General features: G+C 45.3%; 2 protein-coding genes across 13 annotated transcripts in view; one reads left to right on the top strand and one right to left on the bottom strand.

The window, feature by feature from the left end:
* The window catches only part of TESMIN (testis expressed metallothionein like protein), a 178,666-nt gene that overhangs the window by 93,797 nt on the left and 59,331 nt on the right, over positions 1 to 25,538 (bottom strand). The window lies entirely within an intron of this gene.
* Positions 4,892 to 11,620, top strand: GAL (galanin and GMAP prepropeptide). Its single transcript, XM_077115449.1, has 6 exons — positions 4,892 to 5,089; positions 5,443 to 5,523; positions 6,378 to 6,432; positions 9,130 to 9,216; positions 9,615 to 9,692; positions 11,092 to 11,620. Exons 2-6 carry the CDS (start codon positions 5,443 to 5,445, stop codon positions 11,151 to 11,153), a joined length of 363 nt encoding a protein of 120 aa, XP_076971564.1. The 5' UTR covers positions 4,892 to 5,089; the 3' UTR covers positions 11,154 to 11,620.

The raw sequence follows: 25,538 nt of genomic DNA, 5'->3' as shown, positions 1-25,538 counted from the left end.
AACAGAAGAGTAGAACATATGGGATAAAAATAAATAATAGGGGGAACAAATGTTAAAATAAATTTAGTTTGAAATGCTAGTGATCAATGAGAGGGAGGGGTAAGGAGTATGGTATGAATGAATTTTTTTCTGTTTTCTTTTTATTTCTTTTTCTGAATAGATGCAAATGTTCTAAGAAATGATCATGATGATGAACATGCAACTATGTAATGATATTGTGAATTACGGATTATATATTTAGAATGGAATGATCATATGTTAAGAATGTATTTCTTTGTTGTCATATTTAAATCACTCTTTGTTGTCAGTTTAAATCACTCTTAACTGTTATAGCATCTCGCATAAAATTTTAATGTATGAATTAATGAATAGCAAATGAAGAGGTATATGTCTCCACTGTGGGGACATGAGTGTCAGCAAGGATGGGCTCCTAAAAGGCAAAGCTTGGAAGGAAGATGACGAATGGGTGTGACCTACTGGCCACATCATGGTCTCATCACTATTGGACAAATGAGAATGGCTTGATGATGTAAACTTTTCTTTGACCCTGCAAATGTCTTGTGTCCTTCATCCTCCCCTTCCAGGATTTCTAGTTGGCACCATCTGCCCAGCCTACTCCAGTAACACAGAGAGCATGAAAAATCACCAGTGGCTCCCCTAAAAGAACTGTAGCTTGGAAAGGGTCTGGCCAAAGGGAAAGCAATATAATTCTATGAATGGATTTTTGAGTACATGCCATGTAACTTTGTCAAACAGATTCATGACACATGACGATTTGCTTATGAATTGGTGGTTTTATTAACTGAGGAGTTAACATAGTAGAAATTGGAGTCTGGGGTGCAGGCTGAGGCGAAGGGAGGGAGATGGGGAAGAGTGAGATAGAGATTTGGGGACTTCTGTAAGAGGACCCCACCACCCCATCCATCCTCGCCCCCTGCAACCTGCTCTCACTTAGCAGCCAGGCAATGCCTTAGACCCTGCAGCGGATCACTCCTCCCACTATGAAAATGCCCCAGCAGGACCCCAGAGTCGAACAGGCTCCAAGGGAGATGGAATGCCAGCCACACAGGTAACTTTGAAGTATTCTAGTGGCCACATTTTAAAAAAAGGTAAAACTAAACAGGTGAAATTAAGTTTTTAGTTTAAAAAAAAAGTCATTGTAGTACCATGAAATTAATTTTGAGAAAACATTTTATATGACCTGATAGATCCAAAAATGGCTTCAAAATATAATCAATATAAAATGCATGAATGAGACATTTTACTTCCCTTTTTCATACTGAGAGTGAAACCCCTCCCAATTTGGACTGGCCACAGCTGGAAGGCTCAAAGGCCCCCGTGGCGAGTGATGAGTTCACTGGACTTCTCAGGTGGTTTCACAAATCCATCCGGGTCGCTCCGTCACTGGGCCTTTATCTGTGTGGCACCTCCCCGCAGGCACGGGCCCAGCCCCGCTCTTCACCCGGCCAGTCCTGTTCGCCTTTCACGTCAGGCTCCCCTAAACCACTGCGCCATGCCCCAAGGACCTCCTCATGACAACGAGGCAGTTATCGTATAATGGGGTGCTTCGTACTTGGCTCTCCACTGGACTGTAACCTCCAGGAGGGCAGGGACCTTGGCCGCTGACTCCCCAGCTGCCACCCCAGGTCAGGGAAGCTGCATCTCTCCCGAGGCAGGACGCGTGCTAATGAACCCCTGGGAACACATGACCAGCTCCAGTGCAGGGGACCGGGGCAGAGGTTTCCTTTCGGTGGCCTCTTTGGGGCCTGACTCTTCTCGGCTGTTAGGCTCAGGTTGGTTTTTCTGGGTGATGAGGAACAGGGCTTCTAAGGGAAGATGGGCCAGCTCACAAAGCAGGGTGCAGTGATGCTTCCTGCCCGATTTCCATTACTCTAATGGTGACCCATTTTGTCTGCTACACACTGAGCCATCTTCAAGATGAGAAGTTGGCAATGACCCCAACTGGGTCGTTGCTGAGAGTGTGGATCCATTAAAAAATGACTGTGGGTTCTGGCACAGCTTGTGCCAGGAAACAGGCCCCCGTCACCCCAGTTATGCTGCCCTCCTCCGAGCACAGCTGCCGACCTGCCAGGAAATAGCCACACACCTCTGGGCTGCTGCCTCGCTCTTTCCCTAAGCCTTCCCCACTCCCCCGACACCTGAGTTTAGGTGTCCAATTATTCACTGAAACTTTGTTAAATGGATTCATCATCCACATGAAGATCTGCTGAAATTTGCTTTCACCTTTTCAATGAGACATGTGGAAAAGGGGCCAAAGAACAGTGGTTTTTGCTGTCTACTTGCTTTATGTCCTTGCTTTCCTATCAGCTAGGGGCTGATGCTGCCCAGTTTACTGCTGCCATCTTCCCTGGCTGACCCTGGGCCCCTGTTGGGATATTGCTTCCCAGAAAGGTTCAGGCACCTTGATTATAATAAATAGTTTGTCTGCCCCACCTAAGTCATCATCTGACAAGGTGGGAAGCACATGTGGTTGGTCTGTAGGGGCCACCTTCTCCCCACCTTGTGGCCTGGATGATGGCTCGATGGCCAGCCACCAGCAACCTCCTGGCCCACCAGTGGCCTCATGCTGTTTAGGCTTTGAGGGAACATGTGAGGGATTCAGGCGCTTCAGTAAAGCACTGCCAGGAGCTTCTACTCTGGCATATTCACAAGAATGAAGATGACTTAAAGGCAAAATGTCTTTTTAATAAACAGTCTCAATCCTGAAGTCATTTTTAAAGCAAAAAAGGCAAAAGAATGCATCAGACCCACATGAAAACAATGCTCACAACCAAACTCACCTCATTCTCCAGCCCTCAACTAAGAGACGAGTTTTGAGTCTATTTTCAAACTTATCCCAAGGACTTGGGTTTAGAATTTCTCCTTCTTCTAGCAGTCTAAGAGCCTCCTTGACAAAGTAAATTGAGAAAATAAAGGTACTCAAGCGCTCCTAAGATTGGCAAGTGGGACCCAACAAAGTAGAAAGGAGGAGACTGAAATTGGCTGAGCACAGAGACGGCTTTATTCCCAAGGGAAAAGAATGTTTCAGACGGAGAGCAGGACTCACACATTAACCGCTCAGTTTACAGAAGGTGGTGGCATTTCTCTGATAGCCCTCGGGACACCGGGGTCCAATCCCCTGCCTGACACCATCACGTACAAGGACATGAGTGGATGTCACTCTCACTTCTCAGTGCTCCCCCACATCTCAGCCCACCCCTGGCCAAGGCTGTGATAGTAGCCTCCCCCCACGGCCTCTCCCCCACTGTAGGAATGCCCCTCAGGGTCTACTATGGGCTTCAGAAATCAGCTGTGTCCTGGGCAGGACCTTCCCCTCCTCCCCTTCTCCCCACCCCTCCAGACTGCCAAAAGTCAGAAAAAGAAGTGACTAGAAGCCAGAATGGGCCCTTGAGTATACCCCACTCCTAATCCCCATTGGGCCAGGAGTCTGAACTGAGATCCCCTCATCAAGCCAGCTTCCACACCCAGCAACTCCTCTCCCTCCTGTAAAGCAGACATCCCCAGCTCCAACCTTGTGCTTCCCAACCAGCCAGATGGTCTTGACAGAGCCTACCATCCCGGTCTCGGTCCTCTGCCTGGGGAAGGCAAATGGCCTCTTCCTGAGGCTGGCCCAGGGCTGTCCGTGGGACGGTCCCTAACACTAAAATGCAGGACACATGCAAAGTGGAATCATCCTCACCATCATTCCCCCGTAGCCTGTTCTCTCCAGGGTCCCAGATGACTCCTAACAGTCAGCTCAGGAGCTGGGGAGAGGACTGCAGGCCTCCCAGCAACTCAGGGCTCGTGGTCAACAGCCAGGGGGCGGGAGCGGGGCCGGGGTGGGGGGGGTAGAGCCAGGAACAGGTCAGCTTGATGGCCTCAGGCCTCTTCAGAAGCCCAGGGGTGCCGAGACCTTCTGCGAAGGTCTCCTGGCCCTGTGCCCTCACTGGAGTGTTCCTGGACCTGGCACGTGGACTGCTCAGGAGATCTGGGTGGATGAGCCGATGCGGTCCTTGTACCTTGGTGATCCCTTCCCCACCTGGCTCAGCCCAGCCTCTCCCGGCTGCTGTGTCACCTGCCCATCCCTTGGCGGCCTTATGGGAGTTGGTGTTGGTCTCAGATCGGACCCCCACAGACCTCTCCAAGGGCTGAACCTCCATGTGAACTTGCTCAAAAGATGTTCTGCACATTGCACCCCACTTCTGGGCCAAGAGGGGTCCCCTGACCTGCCTGTAGGGCTGGAGAGGGCACAGCTCTCACATGCCTGAGGCTGTCAACCAGACACCCCTCCCCTACCGCCCTGGTTTGTGCCCTTTAACAACACAGGGCCCAGGGTATGGGTATGGGAGGAGTGGGGCTGGGCCAGGGATGTGGGGTTTGGCCCCCTGCTCCTCATTGCTCCAAAGGGGCCCAGGGCCTGGACCTGGACTCTCATTCTAGCCAGGGGCACAGTAGGATCAGGCAGAGGACAGCTGTTCCCTGGCACCCTTCCTAGGGGTCTCAGTTTTGCCTCTGTAGGGAAGTCCCCAGGCAAGGACCCCAGGCCACCTGAAATTAGGGGGCCCTCACTAGGATCTAGAGTGGGCTTACTCTCCATCAGCGATGACCTAGAAGGGGGAGATGGTAGGGTGGGGGTGATAATGGGTGCACTCCTCAGCAGAGTTGGGGGTCTCCTCTGCAGGGTGATGGGGCCCTTCACCGCCCCCACCCCCATGCCCAGATCGCAGGACCTTCCGGCGGGCGCCGCTAATGGACCAAGCCACGGTCCCTCCTGCCCCCACGCAGGGCTCGGGGAGGACGCGGGAGGCGGGCACCCGGCCGTGACGCGGCGGCCGCGCGGCTCCCGGGATGTGCCCATAAATAGCGCCGCTCGCGGCAGCTCGGGGCTGCCGCCACGTCGAGGGAACCCGGCCGCCGCGCCCCGTCCTGCCCCGCATCCCCGACGCTGTGCCATGCGGTGAGCGCCGCCCGCACACACCTGACGCCGGCGACTCACCACCGCCCGAGCCCGGCCCCAACACTTCGGCCCCACAACACCCCAGCCCGGCCCCGACGTCCCAGCCCGGCCCGGGCGCAGCCGCCGATCAAGGTACCTGCGGGGACCCGGGCTCCGCACGCCCCTCGGATGCGGGAACCGGCGGGGGTGGGCGGGCGGTTCCTTCCCGCTCCTCCCGCATCTGCTCCCCGCGTGGCCCCCGCCCGGCCCGTCCGCCCTTTTCCCAGCCCCGGCCCCAGCGCCCGCTCTGTCCTCACTGCGCCTCTCCCAGGGCGGCCGGGCTCCCCCCCCCCCCACTGCTCCGCACCCTCCCGGCCCCCGCAGCTGCAGACGGGCTTCCGGGACTCCTGCCCCCGACGGGCCCCTCGCGCTCCGCCGCCCCGGGGACAGCCCGAGACCGTCCTCGCCCCGCCCCGTCCTCGCCATCCCGCCACCTTCCCTTCCAGATGCCCGGAGGCAGCGCGCTCTGGCTCGCCTCCCTCCTCCTCAGCACCGCCCTGGCCGACCCCCGGGGGCTCGCGGCTCGGGTGAGTACAGCACGCAGGCCTGCCGCCTCTCGGCTGAGAACCGGACGGGAGTGGAGTGGAGAGGGGAGGTTTATGTTTTAAAACCGAAAAAAATTCCTTCTGCCTGCCTGGAGGGGGAGAGTGGGGGGAGTCCCTGCTGCGACGGGGGTGGGGGGTGGGGGGCGGGGAGAACGGGGAGGGGAGGGTGCAGAGCAGGAAGGATCCCAGGCCGGGCGAGGGGAGTGAATGGGGGGAGGGATCGCAAAGGCTGGGCTAAGGGTGAGCATTTCCAAGAGGCTCCCTGGGGTTCTACCTGCATCCAGGTCATTAACAGCCCCTTGCTATAAACCAGCAAAATATGGAAACGGCTATAATTTAAGTTAGCTCCTTAAATAAGTTGGAAGCAATTTTTACTATTTCAGTTCTTGAGGGTATCAGTCACACTGGGTAGGAGCCAAATTACCAAAAGGGATTCTGGGCAGCATCTCCAAAGCAAGCTTGGAGATTGTGGTCTTCAGTGAATTAAGTAGTCCGGTTTTCATGTCAAATATAGTTTACTTGGGGGCAGTAAATCTGGAATTTCTTGCAACTTCCAAAAGTACAGGCATTATTCTTAATCCCTGTACTGTGCCTGGAAAGCCTAGCTAGCTCTCATTCCCTGCCCTCCTCCTTGCTGGTCTTGACAGTTTGCATGCCTTAATTGACGCACGTGAAGGAGTAGTGGACTTGCATTTGCCTTCTGTGGCTGGCTGGTGCACCTAACTTTGCAGAGACCTAGCATGGTGGGTAACAGATAGAAGCTGCCTCTGGGGCTTCTTTGTGCTATACACCGGGCACCATCCTTCCGTCTGACCCACTTTTTTTCCCCGTCTAAGGCCAAGGAAAAGAGAGGCTGGACTCTGAACAGCGCTGGCTACCTTCTCGGCCCACGTAAGTGATGCAAAGTCAAAGCAGGGCTTCTCGGGTGTGCTTCTCCCAGGCTGGGCTTGTCACAGGGTTTGCTGAGCCTGCTCTGTCTGGGTACATGCAGCCGCTGCCATTGGGATGCGTCAGTATTCCACACTGAGGCAGAGAAAGGGAGATGGGGGTGGGGGTGTTTCCAAGAGACTTGGAGGCAGCTGGGTCTCAGTTTAATCTGTTACGATAACTGCCACCTCCCTAGGTGACACCATGGCCCATTCCCTGAAAGGTGGTTCCTGGCAATCCTTGGCCCACCTCCTCCTGTGGGGGCCCTGCGTGGCCTTGCCCTCCCCCCTCGCCCCCCAGCTGTTTGAGGACAGGCTGTCTTAGGCACCTTTATGACTCAGCACCAGATACAAATGCTACTGAAGGACTGGGATGCCTCAGGGGAAGAAAGCAAAGTACTTAGTGGCTGCCCATAACTTTGGTTGCTGGGGGCAGGTGAAGGTTCACACCCATGAGGGCCCCTGGCTGGGACCAAGCCTCCCGCAGGCCTGGTGGGCAGGCAGCTTCCAGGGTCCCCTCGAGGAGAAAGCAGGGTGCCCATGCCCCTCACCTTGCCTCTCCTGCTGCCCGCAATAGAAATGGATCTGCTGACCGGGATCCTAACTGAGGCTTTCCAAGGAAGCCTCAGTTTGTAGCTCCCTTAACAATAAGATGGGTCATTAGCACTTTCTCTGCTTTGAAAGCTCTTGTCTAGGATTTAGATTCTCACTTTTGCCAGTTTGCAACAGTCCGCAAGGTTTCAGGCCATCCTGTATCTCCTTTGGAGGTCCTTATGGAATAGACCTATTGATGTGACAGGCTAAGAAGGTGGGCTCCATGAATGCACCGGAGAAAACTTCCAGAGGTGGGCAGGAGTGTACAAGCCACGTGGGTAGTGATTTGTATCCATCGATCCAGACTGGGCAGACTGGTACCTCGTGACTGGCATTGTATCTGATATTGTTTGGACACAGCGTACGTAATTTTTATTACCTTCATAATGCACAGACATCAATGAATCTAATGTTGCTGCAGACTTTAGCTAGGGATCCCCGAGTCTGACTCCTGCATTTCAGCCAAGCACACTGAGTCCCACGGAGGCCGAATGATTTGCTCACTGCTGTGAAATTCATGATGAGGAGGAGGGTGGTGACAGAAAAATGGAAGAGGGTATGCAGAGACAGGTGGTGGCCCTGGGGAGCCCAAAGCTAAAACGGACCACTCCGGATGTGTGGGCCCTCCATCCCACCCCCACCCACCCCGATCCCACCCTCAGGCTCGACTGCTCCCAGGCCCCCTGTTTGTGCAGGAACATTTTCATATTTTAATTATTCAAAGGTGCCAGGGCAAGTGAAACAATGGGGATCTCGGCCCCATCATTTATGTCACTGTCCCCTCCAGTCCCACCTGTAGGGGCTTTCAAATTTGGAGACATTGTAAGCTTTGAGACAGCTGAGGACCCTAAGCAATCTCCTTTAATTGCTGCCTTCACCGCCACCACAGCAGCTCCTCTAATGCCATACTCACTAGAGCACGTGGGAAGAGTTGGGCTTTCCTAAGAGACCCAGGGAAGCGTCTTAGTCCTTAATCCCAGAATTTGAATGTATAACAGATGTTTACCTGGATCCCTTGGAGGATCCTGGAGGGCCAGGCTTTGAGAAACACAGGCACAGAGGTGACAGAAACTATCTGGGGGCATACGAGGAGGGGCTGGGGTCACCAGAAGCGGCGCACCATGACGAGCTCTTTGTTGAAATACTTCACAGCCTAACGTGGCAGCCTTGGCTTGTGCAGTCTGCTCGGAACATGGCAGTAGGGAGGGGTCACTGCAGCTGCCGCTGGAGACGGTCTGAGCACCAACACACCCAATATTGCATCTCTAAAGCTCACGGTTCCTTACAATTCTTCTTTAAGTTTAGTGCTAAGAACTCAGTCTCAGAGAAATGAAGTCTAAGCTTGTAGATGACACCACAATCTACTGGGCTAAGTGGCCAGGTACCCCGAGCCATCTCGCCCTCATCCCTGTGCCTCTTTTATCTCCTGAGTGACCCTCGGGCCCAGCCCTGGTTCAGTGTGCCCATCATCTCTTTTCTGGACCCCTGCAGACATTCCTTAAAGGTTCTGTCTGCTTGCAGTCTCATGGACGCCACTCCAACACCATCCAGCATGCATACATGCATCCCCTCCCACTCTCTGGCTCCATCCACCTTCCACACAGCTGACCAAGAGGTCTTTGAGAAATAAAAGTCTGCTGACATTAGAATTCAAAATTCTTCAGTGGCCCTTGTTTTCGGGCATGCCTCGGGAACTTGCTCATTCTTTAGCTCGGATGCTAGCTAGGATGGCTGGCACATCTGCCGCCCTCTTGCTGCCTGGGGTGTTCCCTCCCTGCTCATCATACACAGTCCCAGGCCCTGAACCGCTCCTCTGAAGAGTCTTGTTTCCTTTCGCTCTCATCTTCCCAGTTGGACTGGGTCCTTCCTTTTCCTGTGGCGTTTCAGCCCCTATGGGTAGAATTACCTTCCCTCTTTTCTCTCTGTCTTCCACACTTCGCCTTTACTGTTAGCAGTCCAGTTGTGTGCGCATTTTAATTATAAGCAGCCTTGAGGCCTTTTTGGGGAGTGGGAGGGAATAAATTATAGTGATGACATTATAATGCTTCCCTCTCTGATTTGCAAATAGAGGCCATTGATAACCACAGGTCATTTCACGACAAGCACGGCCTTGCAGGCAAGCGCGAACTCCAGCCTGAAGAGGAGGTGAATGCAGGTGAGAGGGCTTGTCCTGGGTACTACCAGGCTGCTTCACTCAGGCTGGTGGGGATCAGGGCCACCTGTCCACTGCCCACCAGACTCTGCCTACCAGACTCAGCCACGACTTGGCAGAGATGATGCACTGGAAGTAGGTCCCTCAGAATCCAAGTGCAAGGCCATGGGGCAACCACAGAGACAGCCAGGGCCCTTCTAGACTCCTGGGCTGGCTGCCACCCCTATGCCTAAGAAGAGTTGGGCCTCGGGGCAAGTCCTCTGCCACCCCCCATTGCATTACAGAAGGCTCTTGGAAGCCACCATGGCCCCCTCAGTTCTTGGGGGTCAGGGCATTGCCCTCTAGAGCCTATAACAGGTGACTTCACTTGGAATGCTCACGGCCCCTTCTCTGTTTTCTAGGGAGCTTTGACAGGCCACTGCCTGAGAGCAACGTTGTGCGCACAATAATTGAGTTTCTGACTTTCCTGCATCTCAAAGGTATGTGAATATTGCTCATTCCAAGCTGCATCTCTTGGAACACTGACACATAAAGGCCTATCAAAAGAATTCTAGAAAATTCTGCTGGCAAATAACTGGGTCATCCAGTTACTTCAGTCCCTGAAGTCCTGCACAGCTACTGGTTAGGGTTGAATGAACTTAGAGGGGCTGGGAACGGTGGTCAGAATAATATCATTATCAGAAGAAGAAGAATTTACTCCACTGGACCCTCATTTTATTGACATGGTAACATCTGCTATACCAGTCTGGTCAGAGTATACTACAGGTGCTTTATAAACCATGCTAAACCATATTTTGTAAGTGCAGTAAACTGATAGGCGCTCATATGTCAGAGTACAGCTTTTCTTTATGCAGCCTTCTTGCAGAACAGGCTGCCTTTATAACTAACTGGAAAAACTGTCAATCCTGGTAGCATCTTACGCTGTTCTGTAGGCAGTATGGCCTCCCAGTGGGCCCATTTTCACCTTAGGACTTCCATGCAATAAGCTTGTCCTTTGTCTACCAGTGACAGGTGGCATGGGCACATGCATTCATCCAGTAATCATGCAAGTCAAGACTGCAGCTGTGGAGGGATCCAGGAGGCAGGTCCCAGCGTTCTGCAAGTTAGCAGCTGGAATAGCCACCAGGGATGCAGGGAGAGCCACCAGGGACACAGGGAGAGCTGGCCAGGAATGCAGGGCATTGGAGGTGGGGGTGACAGCAGCCCTTTCTTTCTGGTAGAGACATCCTGTTATCAAAATTTGTACATCACAGTTTTGTTGTGGAGTTGGAGAAGCCAAGGCTAACTGTTGGGTTCTTTCCCAGTCTGGCTCCTTTCATTTATAGTGCCCAGCCCCATGGATATACTCCCTGGATAGAAAGACTTCAGTGGGTGGGGGCTGAGGTGGGGGGAAGGCATAGAGAAGAGGGGGAAGAGGAGTACGGCAGAGATTTAGGGCCTGTTGCCTAGTCCTTAGAGCCTTGGCCAAAGGATTCAGAAACAACAGGACTTGTTAGGAATCTCAGAGTGGAGTGAGCCAGCTCCTTCTGCTTGAGCCCAGTGGAGCCTCTGGAGAAATCTCTACCAGACAAGAGCCACAGGTGCCTTCTCCACAAGGAGCAGGGCCACTCTGTGTTGGTTCCTTTGTTTCTGGTTTTATGTTTGTTTTGAAATTTGTAACATGGAAACTCCTACATCAGGCGATACCAATTTTTATTGCTAAAATAGGAATTATATTTCTTTGAAGCATGAGTATAAAGGTGAGAAGGACCTACTTTGGATCTGCTCCTGTAGGACCCATTATCAAGAACCACTGCACACAGCTCCCCATGATGTGTGTGAGGAGATGCTGTCCTCTTTTGTGTGCCCCGTAACTCCAGGCTGCTTTCTCCCTTTCAGAGGCTGGGGCCCAGGACAGCCTGCCCTGGGAGGTTTCCTCAGAAGAAGCACAGCAGCCCTGAGAGGAAGCTCCATGCTGGGTGTGCAGCCTTGTGCTGTCATTTAGTCAACCTTCCGGAGGATGGATCATCTTATACCAACTTACGCAGAGTAAACCATTTCTGTCCGGTCTGTTTTGATGCTCTGTTGTTGTAATTTAAGTTTTTTTCTTAGATACTTATTTTCTTTTGAGTGGCAGAATTAAAAAAAAATAGCAACGGCTTTTGATTGTCTTATTCTTCCACTGTTCTCAACATCGCCACCAATATATTTTCAAAGATAAAGCTTGATTATATCATGGGTATCAGATATAAATTTTTTAAACCCAAATCCCAGAGATGCCTTGTCATTGCACATACAGGGGGACATACAGGCATCTTAACATTAAGCTAAATCGAACATAATTATGAGGTTAAGTCTGTAACTAAGACATGCAAAGGCACTCTTTGGGCTGTGGTTATTTAAATTCTGCACTATTTTAATGGGGAGAATTGATGGTTGAATATTCGAGACATTTAAAAGGTAAATATAATAAAGATGTTAACTACTGTAGCAATCAGGCTGTTTACTGACTTAATGCTGTGTGGAAGCCAGTAAGTAGGAATGCACTGTTAAAATGACAGAGTTGAGGTAGATCTTATGAGCAGAAATTAAAAGATCACATGAGATCCAAAAAGAAAACAGAGAAGACGAAAAGCCAGACATCCTTCTGTCACATTAAACAGTGATATGCAGACTTTTAAATATTTTACCAAAGCAGATTTGGAGGAGGAGATATGATGTATCTTCCTGTCATTTCTCCCCATCAGCTTGTCGGCAGAAGACTTCACCCCACAGCAGTGGTTCTCAATCCTGGCTGCATCTTAGCATCGTCCTTGGCAGGGAGCCTTCTAGAAAGCTCAAGTTGCAGACTGCCCTACAGACCACTGAGTTTGAGGGGGCAGGAGGTGGGATTTTTAAGGCTCTCGGGTGATTGCAGTGGGCAGTTAAGCCTGACAATCACTGCCTTTGAGGAGAAGTAGAAACTGTGCTTAATCATCCCAGCCTTGTTGGTTCAAAGCAAACCAAGTGACTCACAACTGTTGTATCTGTCCTCTTGGGGGCTCCACCACCCTTCTCTCCCCTTCACATACTGTCCAGCTTCATATCTCTTTTCCTTTATCATGGGCCCCAGGACTCTAGGCTGGTCCTTCTCCCCTGATCCAGGAACATGGTGTTAATTCCTCACTCAGGGACACCATTGCCTCATCCTCCACTCCCTTTTCCCTGGCTGTCCTCCCTTTTCCTCATTTACAACTCTGTAACTCAGGGGCACCCAGACTTGAGGTTGCATCAAGATGCGGAAGGCCTTGTCAGAACCCTGGTCCCCAGGCCTTGCCCCAGAGCTTCTGATTTAGCAGGCTGGGGTGGGGCCAGAATCTGCATTTCTAACACATTTCCTAGTACGACATCACACCTCATCCGCCCTTCCCACCCCATAGCCCACATCCTCTCCTGTCTGGTCTACTGCTAGTCTTGTCCCTCCCACCCAGTGGCCATGGTCACTCCAGCACCCTATCCTATCCACCTCACCGGCCACCTCTTCTCTGTCCTCCTGTAACCCTAACAACTGCAGCAGCTGGCATGGCCTCCCCTCCCCAAGGCCTTTGCATGCCTCGCTCCTCATGCCCAGTGAACACCTACACATCCCACAGGGTTCCACTTGAGGCCCCCTTCTTAAGGACACCCTTCATGCCCACCCTGTCTTGGTGTATGTATCAGGACACACGTCTCTCTCCTTACTAGCCGGAAACTCCTTAAAGGAACAATCTGTGCTTTCTCTCTGGACTTGTAGCACGATGCCTGCATATAGTAGAGGCTGAATGAGGTTTCAGGTGTTGGGGGAATGACGGGCCAGGCAGCCACTTCAGAGCATATGTGTAGGTGTCCCATATGGGCCGTGGCCCTCACTCAATTGAGTGAGGTTTCCTGAACCTCTCCTTCCTTCTCATGAAAAAGGTGGAGCCAAGGAGGCAGTGGTAGCTAGAAGGAGGGAAGCAAGAGGAGAGAGAAATGCCAACCCAATGATAGATGAGGAGTCCAGGTTTGAGGGAACTACAGAAGGGGATGCCCTATATCTCAGAGACAACTTGGTTAGCACTCACTGTGGCCATACCAGGTCAATCAGTTGTCACCAATGCAATATTTTCAAGTCAGAGTGTTTGACAGCCAGAGAGGGAATTGAAGAGTTTGTGGGCAGTCCTGAGAACACTGAGGTGACTAGTTGAAAGATGGAGAAAGGGGAGGTTGAGGTTATTTCACATGGAGAAGGTGCTGCTTCCATTCTACAAATAAGCAGTAAGAAAATCTAATCAATAGCCAACAGTTTCTCCTTCTCATTGGCTCCATCTGTAACCCACCAGGCCCTCCCTTCAGCCCACCCAGAGCAGCTGTCACGGTTGTGCTGCTTGGCTGCTGTCCATGACATTCAAGCAAGTGAGTGGCTGACCAGCTTGAGGAAGAGTCTTGCTCTCAGATGCCACTTGAGAAGGGAAGAGAGGGCCTGGGGAGGTGCCACAGGTTGAATTTCACCCCTCAAGAGACAAATATTTTCTTTTTGTCTCATCTATCTCAGACCTGGGTGATAAAGAAGGGACTGAGAAATTCTAGCAGGCACAGATGAAGGAGCCCCAACAAAAGCCTGCTATTTCTGGTCAAAGAACCAGGAAAGGGGCAGCCTACAAAGATAGAAAACAACTGGACAATAACCGCTTGACTCCAGACAAACCCTGCAGAGAAAATCGTGGCCTCACCCAGGCCAGCAAAGTGGGGGTCTGGACTTCCACCCTTGCCAGGATGTAACACGGCACCCAACGCCCCCTCCCTACCAGGGTGGTGCTAGAGAAGGAGGAGTAGGGACTTTCATCTTCATTGGGCAGAAACACAATCCTCTTCATGGCGTCAATGCTGGGTGGCAGAAGAGGAGGCCTAATGGAGAGTCAGGACTTGCAACACCACCCGCAATAACAAGGCACTCCTACCCCTCCCAGCCAGGGAGGTATCAGTGTCAGCCTAGTGGGGAGCTGGAACACTCATCCCCACCCAGCATACCGGTGTCAATGGGGTAAGTGGGAAACCTGAACTTTGACTCCAACCTGATAGGTGAAGTGGGGAACCTAAAGAACCTAAACTTCTACTTTTTTCCCCTGCCAGAATAGTATCAGAGAAACCGACTAAAACAGAAAGGTTTAAGTAAGATCCAGAGTCTCCTAAAATAATACCCAAAATGTCCAGTTTTCTCCGAAAATCACTTCTCACTCCAAGAATCAGGAAGATCCCAAACTGAATAAAAAAGAGGCAATCAGTAGCTGGCATCACTGAGATGGCAGATATTCGAATTCCCTGGAAAAACTGTTAAAGGATAATAATGCTTCAGTGAACAATTACTTTAACTAAACACTTTAAGCAAGTGAAAAGTAGAAAGTCTCAGCAAAAAGTAAAGAAGATATAAAGGAGAACAGAACAGAAATTTTAAAATTGAAAAATAGATGAAATTTTAAAAACCCATTGGATGGGGTCAAGAGCAGAAGGGAAAGGTCAGAGGAAAGATCAGTGAACTTGAAGACAGAGCAATAGAAATTATCCAAACTAAAACCATAAAGAAAACAGATTGACAGAAAAAAAGAAAACAGAGGGAGTGGAGAGGAAACTCAGAGACCTGTGGGACTCTAACAAAAGACCTAATATTCATGGAATAATAGTCCTGGCAGGGGAGGAGGAAGAGGGTAGGGCTGAAAAAGTACTTGAAGAAATAATGGCTGAAAACTTCCCAAAAGACAAAGATATACACTTAAAGAAGTTGAGTAAACCCCAGACAGATTAGACCCAAAGAAATCCACACCAAGACCCATCTTATTAAAAGATAAAAATCTTGAAAACAGCAAGAGAGAAACACCACCTTACTTATAGGAGAAAACAATTCAAATGACAGTGTATTTCTCATAGGAAACTATGGATGCTAGAAATATCCTTCAGGAATAAAAATAAAGGCATTCTAAGATTAAGGGGAAACTAAGAATTGGTCATCAGTAAGACTTACCCTAAAATAATGGCTAAAGAAAGTTCTCTGAACAGATTGTAAATGATAAAAGAAGGAGCCTTGGAACACCATGAAGGAAGAAAGAATACTAAGCAAAAATATGGGTAAATACAATAGGTTTTTCTTTGCCTTGAGTTTTCTAGATTACACTTGACAGTTGAAGTAAATATTTTAACACTGTCTGATATGATTCCACACGCATACAGAGGAAATATTTAAGACAAAATTCAACACCCATTCGTGATAAAAAAAAAAAGAAACTCTCAGAAAACTAGGAAGGAGGTGGTGCACAGGGAGTTCAGTGGTAGAATTCTCACCTGCCATGTAGGAGACCCTGGTTCGATTCCCAACCTGTGCACTACTCCCTCCCCCTGCAAAAAAAAATTCAAAAAATGGTGCTGCAATAACGGAATAGTCACATGGAAAAAAGAATTAAATGTGACTTCAGCATACAGCATACAAAAAAAAACAAAAAAACAAAAAACAAAAAAAACTAGTAGGAATAGACAGACAGTTCCTCAACTGGATACAAAACATTTACAAAAAAATATAGAGCTAGCATCATACTTAATGGTAAAAGACTGAACACTTTCCTCCTAAAATCAAGAACAAGGCAACTAGTGTCCACTCTCACTACTCTTATTCCCCATAGTGCTGAAAATTCTAGACAAGGAAAGGAAATAAAAGGCATGGAAATTTAAAATGAATAAATAAAACTGTCCTTATTTGCAGATGACATGATTATCTGTATAAAAGGTCCCAAGGAATCTACTAAAAAACCTCCTAGAATTTATATCTGAATTCAGAAGGTCACAGGATATAGGGTAAACATATAAAAATCATTTGTATTTTCTCTTATACACTAGCAAAGAACATATGGACACTAAAATGAAAAACACAATATCACTTACAGTCACCCCCAAAATACTTAGGTATAAAAGAACAAAACATGTACAGGACTTGCAAACTGAAAGCTATACAACACTGAAAACAAAACAACAAAGAAGATCTAAATAAATGGGGAGATGTACCATATGCACGGATTGGAAGACTCAACTTGGTATAGGTGTCAATTCTCTCCTGATATACAGGTTTAATGCAATCCCTATCAAATCCTAGCAAGATTTTTTGAAGCTACAGACAAGGTTATTCTAAAAGTTTTAGAGGATCATAGGTAAAATTGGTGATTTCCTAAATTCTTTAGGTTTGGAATTCTGATAAAGCTAATTTCTATAAAATTAAGGAACCTATATTATAGTCTACTTTATACCTTCATTTTAATCAAGCCCTAAATTTTATAATCATAATTATGGGGAGCATTTGGTGCTATAGAAATCGTCTAACTTAAAAAACAGGTATGTGATATAAGATTCAGTCTATTTACTGCCTTTGTGGTATTTAAGGGAAATTGAGTTAAAATACAAAAATCAGAAACTTCATGCAATTTCATAAATAAGTGGATGGAAGGTTATAAATTTGTTTCAAATAAAGAAATTCAGTAATAAATACTGTTTACTGAGTCATTAAGAGAAAGGACCTGGACTCAGTCCTGGGAAAGGAAAGTGTGGATGCCTCCATAGCCCCAGTAGTCAGACTAATGATATGGAAAGGAAACTTTATACAACTTTGACCTTCTTTCCTGGCAATTACTTTACTGTTACAATGTAAAGAGAGGGCAAGAAGTGATTATTTTGTATACCATACCCAAACTGTTAAACATGATTAAAACAGCAGCTAGATAACTTGATAGTCCAATTTGACCTATAAATTATAATCCACATTCGAACAATAAAATATTATACGTAACAGTTAGAGTTATTATTTTAGTTATTTGTTTAGTCAAAACACTGGCAGCCCATAGGACATCAGCAAAATAGTAAAGACATTCCAAAATTGAACACATACACAGCCAAAGGAACATCAGAAAAAAACTAGCAGAAATGTCAGAACCAACTTTATCAGATCTCTGTGAAACAAAGGTTTACAGCTACCAAGTGAAAGCTGACTTGAGAAAAAGACAACTAACAATGACAGGAAAGTCTCCTGGTGCTTTTGTAGTCCTATTCCCAACCTCTTCTCAGCTTAGTGCAGCAGCAGCTCCCATTCCCAGTGTGTGTTCCTGGTCCCGAGTTCCAGAGGGAAAAGAGCACATGCTATTCAGTTGGGGGGGTATATGGATTTGTGTTCCAACCCATCTGGTGGCTACCTGGAGAACTGATCCCAGGTGCTCATCCCCATTTTGCCTACCCCACAACTGTAGTCAGAGAAGTGGCAATCATAGCAGTTAAAACACTGTAAAAGAACAATCAAGCTGCAGCCATCTGGGGCAAAAGATTATAGTTAAGATATGCAATAAGGCATCTGGAACCCAGGAGGAAAGGCTGCAGAGAATTTCTCGGGAAAAGTGGAGCATTCCGAGTGCTGTTTATGGGGGAATTTATAAGACCATACACAATGCCCAAGGCAAGATGCATGCTCATAAAATACCTGGGAGGACCTTAAGCATTCACATTATACTTCTTTTTAGTCTTAGTGCAAGGATGGCTGAGCAGTGAAGGAGAGCTCCAGCAGAGAGTATGTCGTCAAAGAGAGGAGGAGGTGTTTTTTTTCTTTTCTGTTAGCTCTTGGCATTCAAGGAAATCTTTTTCATAACACTAGCTGAAGGCAAGCTAAACAAACCGAGACTTCAGGGATCACACATGTCAAGGAATATAGTCTTTGCACAAATGGTTGGAAAATTCACTAAACAGATGAAGAAAAACCAGAAAATCCAGAGGAAGGAAGAGAATTTGATTTCTAGAGTTAACACATTAAAGTATTAAAATGTCCAGTTTTCAACAGCAGTGCGCCAGTTTGAAAGGATGCATGTATCCTAGAAAAGCCATGTTTTAATCCTAATCCCATTTTGTAAAGGCAGCCATTTCTTCTAATCCCTATTCAGTACTGTATGTTTGAAACTGTAATTAGATTATCTCCCTGGAGATATGATTCAATCAAGAGTGGTTGTTAAACCGGATTAGGTGGAGACGTCTTCCCCTATTCTAGCTGGGTCTTGATTAGTTTACTGGAATCCTTTAAAAGAGTACAACAAGAGAGAAAGCCAAGAGATTCTGAGAGGGCAGAGAATGACATAGTCATGAGAAGCAGAGAGTCCACCAGCCAGCAACTTTTGGAGATGAAGAAGGGAAAACACCTCCCGGGGAGCTTCATGAAACAGGAAGCCAGGAGAGAAATCTAGCAGATGATGCCGTGTTTGCCATATGCTCTTCCAGATGAGAGAGGAACCCTCACTGTGTTTGTTATGTGCCTTTCCACTTGCGAAAGAAACCCTGAACTTCATCAACCTTCTTGAACCAAGGTATCTTTCCCTGGATGCCTTGGATTGGACATTCCTATAGACTTGTTTTAACTGGGACATATTCTCAGCCTTAGAACTGTAAATTTGAAATTTATTAAATTCCTCTTTTTAAAAGCCATTTCATTTCTGGTATATTGCATTCTGGCAGCTAGCAAACTAGAACAAGCAGCAAAAACAATTAAAACACAAGGCATACAAAGAAATAGGAAAAGACACTCATTCCAAGGAACAAAATAAAATCACAGAAGCCACCCCTGAGGAATCACTAACATCAGACTTTGAAGATGAAGACTTCAAAACAACAGTGTCACGACTCCCAGGGATGAGCCTGACCCTGGCACCATGAGATCGACAATGCCTTTCTTACCAAGAGGGGGAAAAGAAATGTCACAAAATAAGGTATCAGTGGATAAAAGAGTTCAAATAGAGTTGGGAAGCTATCCTGCAAGCTAATCTTACAAAAGCTTCAGCCAGTTATTGCTAATTACAATGGTTTGCCAGACCTCGACAAAAATCATTCCTGTCCACCCTAAAGAACACCTAGGCCTCTATCTGAGATTCTACAAGAATTTCATGCACTATGATTACTTTCTAGAAACCTAGAACCTCCATACAGGTTCATAGGTCAGATAAGTCCTGAAACCCAGAGGGGTCAGCTTCTTCAACACATCAGTAGTTCCATCCCCCTATCCCATATTACTGACAGCCTTTTCCAACATGAAAATGTTAGAATGGGCATAGCCCAAATCACTTAAAGATTGGGAGAAGGATCAAAGGAGAGGGAGGAATTATAATAGAGAAGACAGGATTTAACAAATGAGTATGACTAATGAAACACTGTATTGCTAATTTTTTTAGTCTCCAGTGTCTTGGAGCAGCTAGAAGGCAAACCCTAAAATTGTGGACTATAACCCATACCACACTCTGAAATCTGTTCTATAACTATTTGCTACAACACACTTTGAAATTTATTGTTTTTTTTGTATATTTGTTATATTTCACAACATAAAAATGTTTTAAAAAAACAACTGTCATATATGCTCAAAGAGCTAAAAAAAAAGACATGGATAAAATCTAAAAGATCAGGAAAATGCTATGTGAACAAGATTAAAATTTCAGCAAACAGATATGAACATAAAAATAAATGAAACAGGAATACAGTGGCTAAAAAATATAATAACAGAAGTAAAAATTCACTAAAAGCGTTCAACAGAAGACTTGAGCTGCTGACCTGAAATAGGACAACTGAAATTATCCTATCTGAGGAGTAGAAACAAAAAGGAATGAAGAAAAGTCTAAGGGACCTGTGCGATACCACAAAACATAACAATATGCACATTATGGGAGTCCTATAAGGAGAAAAGAGAGCAAAGGGGGCTGAAAGAATATTTGAAAAGTAATGGCTGAACTTTTTGCTAGTTGTTTCAAGATTTTGTGGGAGCACAGACCTCTGGATCATTTCACTCTGCCTTCTTGTGACATCATTCCCTGAGTCTGTTAGATTTGGCCCCTGCCCTTTATACAACCCATACCACTTAAATCCCAGAAGGAAATTCTGGTTTTGGAACATTGGAAACTCTGAATAAGTATGTGTTAATCATTTTAAACAAAGAAAAGTAAAGGCTGAAAACTTCCCAAATTTGGCAAAAGACATTAACATACATATTCAAGAAAATAAAAAGCTCCAAATAGGATTAATGTAAAGAGATCTACACTGATGTAAATTATAATCAAACTGTTGAATGCCAAAGACAGAGAATCCTCAAAGTAGCAACAGAAAAATGACCCATTATGCAAAAAGGATCTTCGATAAGACTAATAGCCAATTTCTCATCAGAAACCAAGGAGGCAAGAAGGTAGTAGGAAGATATATTTAAAGTGCTGAAAGAAAAACAGCACTGATGAAGAATTCTACATCTAACAAAACCATCCTTCAAAATGAGGGAGAAATTAAGACATTCCCATATAAGCAAAACCTGAGGGAATTAATAACCACTAGACCTGCTCTGCAAGAAACGTTAGCAGGAGTCCTTCATGTTGGAAGGAAGGGAACCTAGACAATAACTCAAGCTATATGAAGAAATAAAGATCTCTGATAAGAGTGATTTGAACAGTGAATAAAAAAGTATTTGCAAAGTCCCCTTCAGGGAATGGTGAGAAAGGGGGAAATTCAACTTCCCCAAGTTGAATTCTTGATATTCTCACAAGCAGTGTGGACAACCAAAGCTATAGGTTGAGCCTCCAGTCTTGGGGTTTGTTCATATGAAACTTAACCCCAAAAAGGATAGGCTAAGCCTACTTAAAATTAGGCCTTAGAGTCACCCCCAAGAGAGCCTCTTTTGTTGGTCAGATGTGGCCTCTCTCTCCAGCCAACACAACAAGCAAACTCACCACCCTCCCCCTGTCTACGTGGGACATGACTCCCAGGGATGTGGACCTTCCTGGCAACATGGGACAGAAACCTGAGAATGAATTCGGACTTAGCATCAAGGGATTGAGAAAAACCCTAGAATGAGCTGAGACCCAGCATCAGGGGATTGAGAAAATCCTCTCGACCAAAAGGGGGAAGAGCAAAATGAGACAAAGTGTCAGTGGCTGAGAGATTCCAAACAGAATCCAGTGGTGATCCTGGAGGTTATTTTTACGCATTAAGTAGATATCACTTTGTTATTCAAGATGTAATGGAGAGGCTGGAGGGAACTGCCTGAAAATGTAGAGCTGTGTTCCAGTAGCCATGTTTCTTGAAGATGACTGTATAATGATAGAGTTTTCACAATGTGACTGTGTGATTGTGAAAACCTTGTGTCTGATGCTCCTTTTATCTACCTTGTCAACAGAAGAGTAGAACATATGAAATTAAAATAAATAATAGGGGGGGCGGGCCACGGTGGCTCAGCAGGTAAGAATGCTTGCCTGCCAAGCCCGAGGACCCAGGTTCGATTCCCGGTGCCTGCCCATGTAAAAATAAATAAATAAATAAATAAATAAATAAATAAATAAATAAATAATAGGGGGAACAAATGTTAAAATAAATTTAGTTTGAAATGCTAGTGATCAATGAAAGAGAGGGGTAAGGAGTATGGTATGTATGAATTTTTTTCTGTTTTCTTTTTACTTCTTTTTCTGAATAGATGCAAATGTTCTAAGAAATGATCATGATGATGAACATACAACTATGTGATGATATTGTGAATTACTGATTATATACGTAGAACAGAATGATCAAAAAAAGATCTCTGGTAAAGGAAACTACATGGGTAAACATAAATGCCAACATTATAGTATTTTGGTTTTTAATCCTACTTTTTATTTTTAAATGATTTCCAATATAAATGCATAAAAATAATAAATGTATTCTTGGGGACACACATATATAAAGATGTACAACATAAAGAAATGGGGGTGAAGAGGGGCAAAGATAAATAGAACCATAGTTTGTGTATGCTACTGAAGTTAAGTTGGTATTAGGTCAAGTAAGGTTGTTATAAATTCAGCATGTTAAAGTTATGCCCCAAGGTAACCACAAAGAAAATATCTTAAAAATGTATACAAAAGGAAATGGGAAGGGATTCAAGACGTTTCACTACAAAAGATCAACTAAACACAAAAGTAGGCAGCAGTTGAAAAAATGAGAGCAAAAAATGGGTAAAACATACAAAAACAACTGCAAAATGACAGAAGTCCTGCCTGGTCAGTAATTACTTTAAAGATAAGTGGGTTAAACTGTCCAATCAAAAGGCAGAGATTCACAGAATAGATTAAAAATCATGGTCCAACTATATGTATTTACAAGAGACTCAACCTTAAATTCAAAGACAATAATAGGTTGAAAGTGAAAGGATAAAAATTCCATGCAAACAGTAACCAAACAAGAGCTGGGGTAGCTATCCTAACATCAGACAAAATAGACTTTAAGTTAAAAGTTGTTACATGACACAATGTAGGACATTACATATCGATAAAAGGGTCAATTCATTAGGAATATGTAACATTTATAACTAAACATACACCTAACAAGAGAGTCTCAAAATACATGAAGCAAACATTTACCAAGTTGAAGGGAAAAACAGATGGTTCTACAATAACAGTAGGAGACTTCAACAGTTAAAATAATAGATAAAACACCAAGACAGAAGATTATAAGGAAATAGAGAACTTGGACAATACTATAGATTAACTATACCTAACAGTAATATATGGAATATTCCACCCAGCAACAGCAGAATACACATTCTTCTCAAGTGCGCCTAGATCCTGGTCCAGGAGAGACCATACATTTGGTCACAAAATGAGTCTCAATAAATTTTAAAAGACTGAAATCATACAAGGTATATTCTCCAACCAGAATGGGAGGAAGCTAGAAATGAATAACACAAAGAAAGCTGGGACATTCACTAAAATGGAAATTAAACATACACTTAACCAATGGGCCAAAGGAGAAGTCAAGGAAAATTAGAAATTACATACAGATGAATGACAATTATAACACAACATACCAAACTTATGCCTTGCTGCAAAGGCAGCAATCAGAGGGAAATTTTATGGTTATAAATGACATTTAAAAAGAAGAAAGATCTCAAATCAATAATCTAACTTCATACCTTAAGGAACTAGAAAAAGAAGAGCAACCAACTCCAAAGTTAGAAAAAGAAAGGAAAAAATATTAGAGTGAATTGCTAGTACTTCTAGTACCAGCCAGAACAATTAGAAAGAAATAAAAGGCATCCAAATTGGAAAGGAAGAAGTAAAACTCTCTCTATTTGCAGATGATACAATCCTATGTACAGAAAATCTCAAAGAATTCACAAGAAAACTATGAGAGCGAATAAATGAATTCAGCACCATTTCTGGATATAAGATCAACACATAATAATAAGTTGTTTTTCTATACAACAGCAATGAAGAGTCTGAAGAGAAAATCTAGAAAACAATTCCATGTTGGAAACACGTTCTTTGTGGGGTTTTTTTTTGGGTTTTTTTGTCTGCTATACCTAAAATGTATGTTGTTGCTTGTCTTTGCTGATGAAAAAGCCTTAATGATGAGAATGTTCTGTTAGATCCTGGAATGTAGGTTTTTGGTTGTCTTTGATGATGAAAAAGCACAAATGATGAGAATGTTATAAAAGATCTCTTTGGTAATCAGATAATTCTGGGACCCAATGATGTGGGATAATTTTAGTGAGAATTGTCTGCTTTGTGTATTGCTAAGACACTCTATCCTGTTTCCCTTTATAAGCATAAAGAAACAACCTTTGTTAGCATCAGATTCCCCATGTTCTGATTTAAATTTGACTCAGACGCCGTGCACATATACATGGGCCATCTGAGAAATGTAATCTGCAGAACTAATCAATAGAACAACTTCAAACACAGTAAATCACTGGGAAAAGACCACCTGACACCGGAAGGCCTTGGAAAGGAAAATAAAGTAAGATATTAACCAGGAACAGCAAGTTCATGGGGTCTCCATGTAACTCCTCTGGGGAGCAGGCCCCTCACCCAAGGATCTGCATGGTGCCCTTAGAATGCACTGTTTATTCACTTCTTAGAAGGCCCTTTCCTAAGAACTGAGTAAAACACCTGTATTTTTTTTTTTTTTTTTTTTGCATGGGCAGGTACCGGGACTCAAACCTGGGTCTCCAGCATTGCAGGCAAGAACTCTGCCACTGAGCCACCACTGCCCAAACATCTGGTATTTTAAAATCATATGTGTGCAGATAGCCTATTTACTGTGCCTGTAAAAGAGGAACTTGGTTGCCAGTTGATTTGAAGTCTCACCCAGGAGAGGATGCTCTGCCTGTGACCATAGGACCAATTGGGACTCTGACCAGCTGTTAACTAGGGACTTCCCAGCCTATGAGCTCAGATGTTGTGGTTTTTCCCCGATTTGGTGAGCTTTTCTTTTTCTCACGTTCTTTTCTTTCTGATTCTATTTTCCCATTTATACATACATAGGTATATCTAGTATTTCTAATCAAGTGGGTATGATTTTATAATTATAATTGCTTTCATTAATTATATTTGCTTATAATAAAGTAGTTATTAATGTTAAAAAATAAAACAGTTCCACCTACAACAGCATCTAAAAGAATAAAATATGTAGGAATAAATTGTTTCACTTGTAAATTGAAAACTACAAAACATTGCTGAAAGAAACTAAAGAAGGGCTAAAGAAATGGAAAAATATTACATATTCATGGATTGGAAGACTTAATATTGTTAAGATGTTAATAATACTCAAAGAGTCTATTGATTCAATGCAAAATTCCAGCAGCCATTTCTGCCCATTTAGAAAAGCTAATCCTTAAAGTCATTTGGATTTGCAAGGGGACCCAAACAAAAACAATTCTGAAAAAAGGAGAACAAAACTGAAGGTCTCACACTTTCCAATATCAAAATTTACTACAAAGCTATAGCAGTTGTTCTGGTTTGCTAGCTGCTGGAATGCAATATACCAGAAACGGAATGGCTTTTAAAAAGGGGAATTTAATCATCTGCTAGTTTACAGTTCCAAGGCTGAGAAAATGTCTCAATTAAAACAAGTCTATAGAAATGTTCAATCTAAGGCATCCAGGTAAAGACACCTTGGTTCAAGAAGGCAGATGAAGTTCAGGGTTTCTTTCTCAAGTGGAAGGGCACGTGGCGAACACAGTCAGGGTTCCTCTCTCATCTGGAAGGGCAAATGGTGAGCACAGCGTCATCTGCTAGCTTCTTCTCCTGGCTTCCTGTTTCACGAAGCTCCCTGGGAGGCATTTTCCTTCTTCATCTCCAAAGGTCGCTGGCTTGTGGACTCTGTTTCTCATGGCTACGTTGTTCTGCTCAGCTCTCTCTGAATCTCTCATTCTCCAAAATATTTCCTCTTCATAGGACTCCAGTAAACCAACCAAGACCCACCCAAATGGGTGGAGACACATCTACCCTAATCAGCTTAAAAAACCCTCTTGATTGGGTTACATCTCCAGGGAGATGATC

Source organism: Tamandua tetradactyla, chromosome 9, assembly GCF_023851605.1.
Source record: "Tamandua tetradactyla isolate mTamTet1 chromosome 9, mTamTet1.pri, whole genome shotgun sequence".
NCBI classification, from domain to species: Eukaryota; Metazoa; Chordata; class Mammalia; order Pilosa; family Myrmecophagidae; genus Tamandua; species Tamandua tetradactyla.
Note: the sequence above shows the minus strand (reverse complement) of the source record. Positions and strands in the feature narration are given on the sequence as shown.

Coding starts and splice junctions, on each gene's coding strand:
- GAL (XM_077115449.1), top strand. CDS start 5,443: ATGCCCGGAGGCAGCGCGCTCTGGCTCGCCTCCCTCCTCCTCAGCACC. Junction 5,524..6,377: donor CCCGGGGGCTCGCGGCTCGG/GTGAGTACAGCA, acceptor TCCCCGTCTAAG/GCCAAGGAAAAGAGAGGCTG. Junction 9,217..9,614: donor TGAAGAGGAGGTGAATGCAG/GTGAGAGGGCTT, acceptor TCTGTTTTCTAG/GGAGCTTTGACAGGCCACTG.